The sequence below is a fragment of the Triticum dicoccoides genome, chromosome 5A, assembly GCF_002162155.2.
Source record: "Triticum dicoccoides isolate Atlit2015 ecotype Zavitan chromosome 5A, WEW_v2.0, whole genome shotgun sequence".
Classification (NCBI taxonomy): Eukaryota; Viridiplantae; Streptophyta; class Magnoliopsida; order Poales; family Poaceae; genus Triticum; species Triticum dicoccoides.
In genome coordinates this window covers 615,537,723-615,547,553 of record NC_041388.1, presented here as the reverse complement: position 1 = coordinate 615,547,553, position 9,831 = coordinate 615,537,723, and the positions used below count along the sequence as shown (strand labels likewise).

General features: G+C 43.8%; 1 protein-coding gene across 1 annotated transcript; it reads left to right on the top strand.

Moving 5' to 3' along the window:
• The first annotated feature begins 7,842 nt into the window (after window positions 1-7,842).
• LOC119303423 (patatin-like protein 3) lies at window positions 7,843-9,537 on the top strand. Its single transcript, XM_037580543.1, has 2 exons — window positions 7,843-8,880; window positions 9,003-9,537. The coding sequence occupies exons 1-2, from the start codon at window positions 7,921-7,923 to the stop codon at window positions 9,366-9,368; spliced, it is 1,326 nt and encodes a 441-aa protein (XP_037436440.1). The 5' UTR covers window positions 7,843-7,920; the 3' UTR covers window positions 9,369-9,537.
• Window positions 9,538-9,831: the final 294 nt, after the last annotated feature.

Below are 9,831 nucleotides of genomic sequence, written 5' to 3'. Positions count from 1 at the left end.
CCCGGCTGCCCCCAAGCTCGCCTCCGTCGCGCAGCCGCTTCCTCTGTCGTGCCGCCAGGCATCCTGTCTGCTCCCTGGATCCTTGCCGTCAGCTCCTCCCTTGATCCTTGTTGCCGTCAAAGTTCCGATGGTCGTTCGAGCTCGCTGGCGTGACAGTGGCGCCCAACTTCCCTCGCCCCCAAGATCCTTTCTCATTCCCGAGCACCTCGACAACATCTGACACTGGTTTCTGTTCAGGCTCGACGCATATTTTAGTTTGAACCCTTTTTTAGTTCCAAAATTCGGCAGGTATTTCAATTCAGGAAGATTTGGTATAAAAAAATTTCATGGGTTAGTTGTGGATGGATCATTTGTCTATCAAATTGGGGATTTGTACTTTGTTCAGGTATACGTGTGAATGAACCTTCTCTATATCAAAAACAATATTGTGTTGTTCATCATGTGGTGTGTACCTAAAAAAATCTTGGTCGATCTGTACAGAAGGTTTCTTCTTTCCCCTCGTGTGTCGCCGGCCATCCTCTTCCTGACCTTCGTCTTGGACCAAAGATGGCCTTCTCTCCACACGTGTGCTGACCTTCTTCCTTCTGCTGCTACCTCCTCCCCTACCGGATGAAAAAACTACATTACATGATGGTGTAGAACCTCCAGTATTACTCATCCTTTTTTGCAGCAGTAGATCACACAGTTTGAATGAAGACTAAAGTTTTAGAGTTATGTGGATGGAAGGTTCAGAGATGTTTTTGCATTCAGACATGTTTTTCCTCTTGTTTTTTGTTTCTTAACTTCTTCATAATTGTAATTTCTGATGCAACATGTTGTTATCTAGAAAGCTTATGGACTCTTGTGTGTACTTAAAACATTTTCATCGGTATACTCTTTAGTTTATGAATCAAACTTGTTGTTCATAAAAAAATATGGCGCACCTCCTATTTTTAAGTCTGTGTGCCCACAGTCTTGTGGTTAAATGACCTTTGTGAAGTGTGATAATTCTTCATACGGCAGTTTGTGCAAAAGGAAAAAATATGATTTTTCTTCTTCTTGCAATTTGATATTCTCAAGGTCCTCGTTGCAATGCCCGTGAGAACAAATTCTCTCTAGCAGTACTATTGCAAAAATTGAAAACTGTCCGAAGACAAAGAAAAGATCATTTTTATTGGAAAAGATCAATTAAATATATATGCTGCAAAAAATGTTCAGTAACTATTCTAAGTTCACGTATTATTATTTGTTCACCAAAAAAAGAAATGAGAAGCAGGGAGATTACGAACAAAAGAACATACAATAAACAAAAAGTATGGAATTAAATAGAAGAAGATGTTTAGTTCACAAAACAAGACATAAAATTAATGAAGTTCAAAGATTATGATCATCGAAGTTCAAAATGAGAAAAAGTAAACACATTAAAAATAATAGAGCAATCCAACAAGATTCTATAAAAAGGGATTTCCCTCTTTCTAAAATAATTCTAGAAGTTCAAACATGCTGACAAGAGAAGTTCAGACAAAACATTGGAAGAAAAAACTTAACAAACACAACAAAACATGGAACTAAGAAAAAACACATCATACTTGCTCGCACAAAAAAGGTTGATATAATTTTGGTTGAAGCTCATTTGTTTTCGGATGAATTTGCAACATTTGGAGAGAAACATGAAAAGGTGTGATATTAAATTACATTAAAAAAGTAGGAAAAAGTAATAAGTTCAATTTAAAATAATGGAGAAGTTCGATCTTTATAAACCAAGAAGAAAAAAAACCTCATCGATAAAATGTTAACTCTAGACGTTGAGATTTAAGTAAAATGGGTAGATCAAAGAAAATGTTGGGTCTTTTAAAATAATTCTCTCATTCCATTACAAAATTGAAACAAAAATGCTCTTTCTGAAAATAGTTCCTCCTACATGGAGTGTGTTTCATATACGACAAAAGGAATAAAAATTTAAAGTCTAAAAAGATATGGAAGTTCAAATTTAAATAAGTGAGTGGTTCGATGTTTATAAAATTAAGTTGTTTGATGTTTATAAAAATCTTAGATTTTCCCCGATACTAAAGATTAAAACCATGAAGTTAAATTTTAAAAAACGGAGTAGTTCAATGGATATTAAAAACTCAGTTTTTTCTCTTTACTAAATAATAAAACCAAAGAAGTTCAACTTTTAAAAGCAGAGCGTTTGATAAAAAAGTAGGACCTAGAAGTTATTTGAAATAACTGAGTTTTTTAATATCAACTTTTAAAACTCAGTTATTTGAAAAACTCAGTTTTTTCGGTTACTAAAGAATAATACCAATAAGTTCTATTCAAAATAATGAAGAAGTTCTATTAAAAATAAACCTAGAAGTTCAAATTGAACGAAGCGGTTCGATGTCTATCAAAAAGTAGGATTTTCTCCGTTACTGAAATAAATAAAACCAGGAAGTCCAAATTAGAAAGATGGAGAAGTTCGATGATTATAGAAAACTCAGATTTCCCTCATTATTAAAAGAATGGAAAACAAGAAGTTTAAAAATTAAATAACAAGAATTTCATTTTTTTTAAATAGAGCACTTCAAAATGTCATTAAAAGATTAAGAAAAAAACCAGGAAGTCCATATTAAAAAGATGGAGAAGTTCGTTGATTATAAAAAACTCAGATTTTCCTCGTTATTAAAGAATGGAAACAAGAAGTTCAAAAATAAAATAGCAAGAAGTTCATCTTTTGAAAATGGAGCGCTTCAAAATTCGTAAAAAAGGATTAATAAATAAACCAGGAAGTCCATATTAAAAAGATGGAGAAGTTCGATGATTATAAAAAACTCAGATTTTCCTCGTTATTAAAGAATAGAAACAAGAAGTTCAAAAATAAAATATCAAGAAGGTCAACTTTTGAAAATAGAGCGCTTCAAAATTCATAAAAAAGGATTAAGAAAATCAGTTTAAAAATTCATAAAAAACTCAGATATTTTCACGTAACCGAGAGAAGTTCAGATTGATAACTGCGAGAAGTTCACGTACTACATGGTGTGCATTTTATATTAAAAATAAAAAAAACAAAGACTAAAAGTTTGTTGATATAAGTTCAAGTCCTCCATCGGAGAAAGTTAAAAAAAATTGTGAGATAGGTTTATACAAAAGAAATATCATTTGTGTAACACTAACGAATGGATGAGAAAATTACAAACAAAAATACGTCACAGAAGTTCAACGTGAAAATAGCAGGAAGTTCAACTACTACGCTGAATGAATTTTAGATGAAAAACTTTTAAAATCGTCGTGAGTATGAAAAAACGATTAACACGGGAAACTTGCGTGCTTACATCAGCTTTCCATCGGTATATCACCTGCTCAATTCCGGTGAATGGATGGAGAGTTACGAGCAGTGGATGGAGACCTACGAGCAAAAAAGTCACGTGAAAAACAGAGTGAAGTTCAGGTACACGCGCCGAGAAGTTCAGGTTCTTCACGCGGTGCTTTTTTGAAGAATCTGTTTCGCGATAAAGGCAGAACGCATGATCCCGCCATTTTCGAAATTATTTGAAAACGGCTAGGAATCAGAGAAAACCATCAACATGAAAAAGTTTCGCATTTTCCGTAGCTTTTCAGCGGTATATTATTTGCCTCATTCCGATAAAGTTTGTAGAAATTATGGCGAAAATACGTTTTCGCCATTTTCAAAACTGACTTAAAACCGTAAAGAATTGGGAGAAACAATACATACCAAAAAGTTTCGCATTTGTTCAAGCTTTCCAACGCCATATCATTTGCTGCATTCGGACGCACGGTTAAAAAATTAGCTCGAAAATACAAACTCGGTAGGACTTGGACCATTTTCTAAATTACTCTTAAACCATTCAAAATTAGAAAAAAACTGTCAAGATGAAAAAGTAGCGGATTTTCATAAGCTTTCCAACGCCATATCATATGCCTTCATTGGATTAGCCGTTTAGAAATGACATCGAAAAAATGAACTCAACTGTTTGGTTTACGAAATTTTACGTTTTTTCAAATTACTCTTTAGCCATAGGGAATTAGAGAAAACTTTCAACATGTGGAAGGAGCGGTTTTGCAGCAGCTTTCCAACGCCATATTATATGCCTCATTCTGATAAATGGTTTGGAAATGTGATCGAAAATACTATTCACGTTTTTTGTGCGAAGAAAAACGGTTTTCAAAACTGCTCTTAAACCGCTTATATTTTGCCAAAAATTTAAGTTGGGTCATGATATTGGTGTCCATAGCTTTCCAACGGTATATCGCAAGCCCCATTTGGGCAATGTTGGCGGAAGTTCAACCTAGTTCACAGGGAAGTTAAACATACTACTAGTGGGGCAGGTCAGGTTGTGATCAGAATATTATTCTGATCCCGTGATCAGAATAGTGTTTATGTATATATATATATATATTATGATCGGTTCTACTAGAAATTCTATTTATATATATATGCATAACGTGTACAATACGTAGTATCATAAAATACCAGCAAACGAAAAAGAATTAAATGGAAAACACAAAATTAAATGAAAAAGAAATCATAAACCCAAAACCCCCCAACCTTTTAATACCGGTTGGTGACACCAACCGGTACTAAAGGGCTCCCTGCCCCCGAAGCCGGCTCGTGCCACGTGGTTGCCCTTTAGCACCGGTTCGTGCTAAACCGGTACTAAAGGGGGGGGGCTTTAGTGCCTACACTTTAGCGCCGGTTACGAAACCGGCACTAAAGGGCCTTACGAACCGGTGCTATTACCCGGTTCTGCACTAGTGGTACCGTAGGATCCGTAGCACCACCGAAGACCATGGCGGATGATCCCGAGTATAGGACATTATTACCATGACAAATCGCGGCTGCGACACCTCCCTGTCCCTGTCGGGCGACCTCTCCGTCAACATTTTTTTTCATAACTCCCTCTGGTGATGGTAGCCAGCGTTGGGAAGTATAAGCACTTGACTTGTCATAATGTTGAGCTGTGGTTTTGGCTTTAGTAGCGACATCAAATCATTGAGATAGGAGTTGACAGATGAATAGGTTTGATGCGGCCTTTCAAAGGTTGACTCATGAATAGCCTTCCGCCTTGCATACCATATAGCCCATAAGGTCATAGACATCCCAGTGAAGCCGTCATGACACGGAATTTCACAAAGTTTGAACATCCAGTTCTTTGATGCAACTTCTTTGTTATCTATCATCCTATCCGCTAGTTCTGCATCTGAGAGTGCTCATGTACATCTAGCCATGGTGCTTGAAAAAAGTGCATGCCGCCACGAGTCTTCCCCTCCACATAGTGGGAACTGGTTAGCCTATGCCATATTCCGATTGTGTAGCACATCTGTGGTCGGTAGGGAATGTCGGGCTAGTCTCCACAAAAACACTCGGTTCTTCGATGGAACGATGATATTCCATAGCGAAGTCCATGACTTCTCCTCTCTCGCATTATTGGAGGATCCACTCCTCCCTTCAATCCAATTCTCTCTATGGATTTTGGCCTTGATCATAAACTTGTATGCCTAGCTAACAGTGAATAGGCCTTTCTCTTGTCTGGATGCCATGCCCAAAAATCGGTAGTGTTTCGAGTGCACACTATGGTACTGAGTATCTCATCAGCATTAATGGGTAAGAAGACACTCCTGACCAAATTATCGTTCCACGAGGGCTATGCTTGGTCATAATAACTCAGATACCTTCACAAATGGGTCAGCAACAAAGAGATACAATTTGTCGTCGAGAAGACTCTTTTGGGATCCAATTATCAGCCCAGATATCCGTAGACTGGTCATTCCCAATTCGGCGAATAATGCCCTGCTTCATTATGTCTCTACCTGGCTACGCAAAATGGTGCCTTGGATATCCATGGGTATCCGACTCTGTCACTTCTGTAAAACCAATTAGTCATATGGCAGGTGTGAGTATAATCGCCCGCCCATGAGTTTCCATCAACCGCCTTATTAATTTCATATTACATGTGGTCATCATAGATGTATCACATATGTAGTTGTAAATCCTATCTCTCTTTTCATAATATGTTGTGGTTGTCAAATGAATAAATTGCTAAGCTCATGTATATGTTGTTTTGGAGTTCTTTTTTCAAGAACACCTAGCAACATATCTTTTGTATTAAGGAGAGAAGAACACACATACAAAATTATGATATGTACATGAGGTGAAAACACAGAAGTACACACCCCACCACCCACAACTTAAAGTGCTAACTCATGGTGTCTACTATTCCGTGAGTTCTAACCAACTTGCACATAGGAAACTTCTCCCTTGCTCACTTGATGACCCAAGATGGCATAACTTCCACCTTGTAGAAAATCCATTGTACCTCTCGAGCCACAACATGCAAAGAATATATCACATGAGGGCATTAAATTTCTTTTAGTTGCGATCCGAGACAGCAGAACTCACTGGCGGCCACCACTCCTTGATAGTCACAATAGCGCCAGGTGTGAACCTATCTATGCAATAGAAGCGGCAACAACATATCGTACCAAATCTCACGCGCGAAAGAGCATCTAAGAAGTAGATGACTAACGTTCTCATCTCAAAACTATGGATGCTGCAAGTTCCTCCGAACGAGTCTATCCGTTAGGACACAGATGAAGGGTAAGCAGGTGATCGATTACTTGGGACGCACGTCAAAGTACACACATGAAACAACAACAACATCGCAATGGAAGGCCCTTAATGTGAATTATGCTAAGTTGAATATAGATGGTGCTTTTTTCAAAGAGTATGGTAGAGCCGGGGCTGGGATGGTCCTACGTGATCATGATGGAGCAGTCATCTTCGCCGCAATGTGGGTGCTCTTTAATTGTGGTGATCCTCTGGAACCGGAGATGGCGACCATGGACGAAGGGCTTAGACTTGCGCTTCACTGGTCCAACTTGCCGTTGGTTGTGGAGACGGACTGCGCTAAGTTGCTGAAGATGGTGCAATCTAAAGATGTTGAGCGCTCGAGCTATGCGAACCAGGTCAATGAGATCAGAAGGATTCTGGCTCATGAAAGGAACATTAGTCTAGCTAAAATCAGTAGACATGCAAATGTAGCGAGTTACACCCTTGCTTGTATGGGGCGCTTCCAACAGCGCACAACCTGTTGGCTTTGAAGCTCCCATGTGAAGATAGCTAGCATTGTCATCTCTGAATGTAACCACCATGGCTGATAAATGAAATGTTCATTTCCCACAAAAAAAGATGGGTTATTTCTGATGGGTACTTCATGGATGTGGATAACCATTGGTTATGTGCACAATATTACAAACATAAATTTCTATCCATGAACATCTTGATGAGGGTCAATGCGATATGAAGCCGGTATATAGTGTGGAAGCGTTGGACCCGTTCGAAACCCGATCCATCGCCATTCGAGCTATTTCCACGTCGCATTGGACATCGATCAAACAACTCACTCCCCGTAAAAGAAAAAAAGGGGGCAATGCTACACATGCAGAGCTTTACGAGGGTATTATTGGTTAACCATGAAACAATGCACGTGGCAATTTGTGGTCGTCTATCAGTCGGAAAAATGACCCCCACCCTAAAATTCATGAGAGAAGTTTAGTACTCCATCTAAAAAGAAATATAAGAGCCGTAGTAAACCCGTAGGTTTAGCATTTTTGAAAAAAATCACCATTGACAATCCTCCTCGCACCTTTTCTTTTTTGAGAAAATCCTCACACTTCTTCTGACAGTCACGATCCTTGTCACACTGATCACTTGTACAATAAGGAAAATAAATTACTGGAGTCCGGTCTCAGCTCGCGCCACCGTGGGCCGGACGAGTCAACGCCACGAACCCACGCCTCCTTCTACCTTCCCGCCACTATAAAATGCCGGCAACTGCTCGGTGCTCTGCTCTCCACGCCCGCCCCCCGTGCGCACACAGCAGAACGCAGAACGCCTCCTCTCAGCTTCGTGCGCGCGCTCCGGCCGGCGTAGAGCAGAGAATGGAAGCGGCTCCAGTGGGGCCGGCCGCCGCCATGGACGTGGACAAGCTCACCTACGAGATCTTCTCCATCCTCGAGAGCAAGTTCCTGTTCGGCTACGACGACCCCAAGCTTCTCTTCGGCGGAGCCTCGCCGCATACACCGGCAGCGTCTGGGAAGGCGACGCCCCCACGGGCGCAGGCCGGTAAAGTGTGCATACTGTCGATCGACGGCGGTGGGCGCGCCGCCGACGGGCTGCTCGCCGGAGCGGCGCTGGTGAGGCTGGAGGCTTCCCTGAGGCGGCGCACCGGTGACCCCAAGGCGCGTCTGGCAGACTTCTTCGACGTGGCCGCGGGCTCTGGCGCCGGCGGCGTGCTGGCGGCCATGCTCGTGGCCCGCGGCAAGGACGACGCGCGGCCGCTCTACTCCGCGGAGGACGCGCTCGCGTTCCTCGTGCGCAGCCTCCGCCACGGCTGGTCGCCCTCGTCCGGGAGCCTCCGCGCGCTGCTCCGGCGCCCGGCTGGCGGCGCCGCCTTCCGCAAGGTGTTCGGCGACCTGACACTGCGAGACACGGCGCGGCCGGTGCTCGTCCCGTGCTACGACCTCGCCACGGGGGCGCCGTTCCTTTTCTCCCGCGCCGACGCCGTCGAGAAGCCGGCCTACGACTTCCGCCTGCGAGACGTGTGCGCCGCGACCTGCGCCGGTTCGGACCGGTCCTCCTCGGCGGTGGAGGTGCGGTCGTGCGACGGGTCGACCCGCATCGTGGCCGTGGGCGGCGGCGTGGCGCTCGGCAACCCCACGGCAGCGGCCATCACGCACGTGCTCAACAACAAGCGCGAGTTCCCGCTCGCGTCCGGCGTGGAGGACCTGCTGGTGATCTCCATCGGCAGCGGCGAGGGCGAGCAGCGCCCCGCGGCCGGCAGCGGCGGCGCGTCGACGTCCGAGATCGTCAGGATCGCCGCCGAGGGCGTGTCCGACATGGTACGACGACAATATCAACGCACTAGAATTCTCTACCTTCGCTCGCAAGCGAGGTCCATTCTTGCACGCATCTTGTTCTGCGTGCTCACTGCAAACTCTTCCTCCGACTTGTTTTCCGCCAGGTGGATCAAGCGGTGGCCATGGCGTTCGGACATAACAGGACAAGCAACTACACCCGCATCCAGGCGATGGGGTCGCCGCGGGGCGGCCGATGCGCGGCGGCGGCGGCGAAGGGGTGCGTGGCGGCGGAGGAGATGCTGTCGCAGAAGAACGTGGAGTCGGTGCTGTTCCGTGGCAAGAAGCTGGCGGAGCAGACCAACGCGGAGAAGCTGGAGCGGTTCGCGCACGAGCTCGTCAAGGAGCACGACCGCCGGGTCGGCGCCGCCGCCCCCGCCGTCGTCAAGCAGCAGCCGGCGTCCGCGCCCGACAACGCCGCGCCGGCGTCGTACTCGAACCTGGTCAGCCAGATGTTCACCAGCATCTTGTAGGCCGTGTACCGCTGTACCTGTACGTGCCGATCGAATGAAACATGAAGGCCGCATGTTCACTGGTAGCGTACGTACTTGTTTTTTTTCCTCTTCTGTTTGCTGTTGCCTGCTGCCTTGGCTGCAGCTGGGTTTTGTAAATGAGGATGAGGATGAACAAAGTGCACTACTACATGGTGCGTGCCGTGATCCGTAGGATACGCATGTCGCTCTGCTCCCCGCCACCAGATTTTATTAGGATGCTAATGCGCGGCTGGTGATCGATCGAGTTGACTAAATTTGTCATAAAATAAGAATATGTTCTCCTAATTAAAATCAAATTTGAACTAATTAAATAAAATCCAATATAAAATTGTAGTTAAAAACGAAGGACCATATATATTCAACAGTCGTTTGCAGGGAAAAAAACCCGATTCCGTCCCTGTCCATTTCATGCTCGCCACCCCTTAGAGCATCTACATCCGAA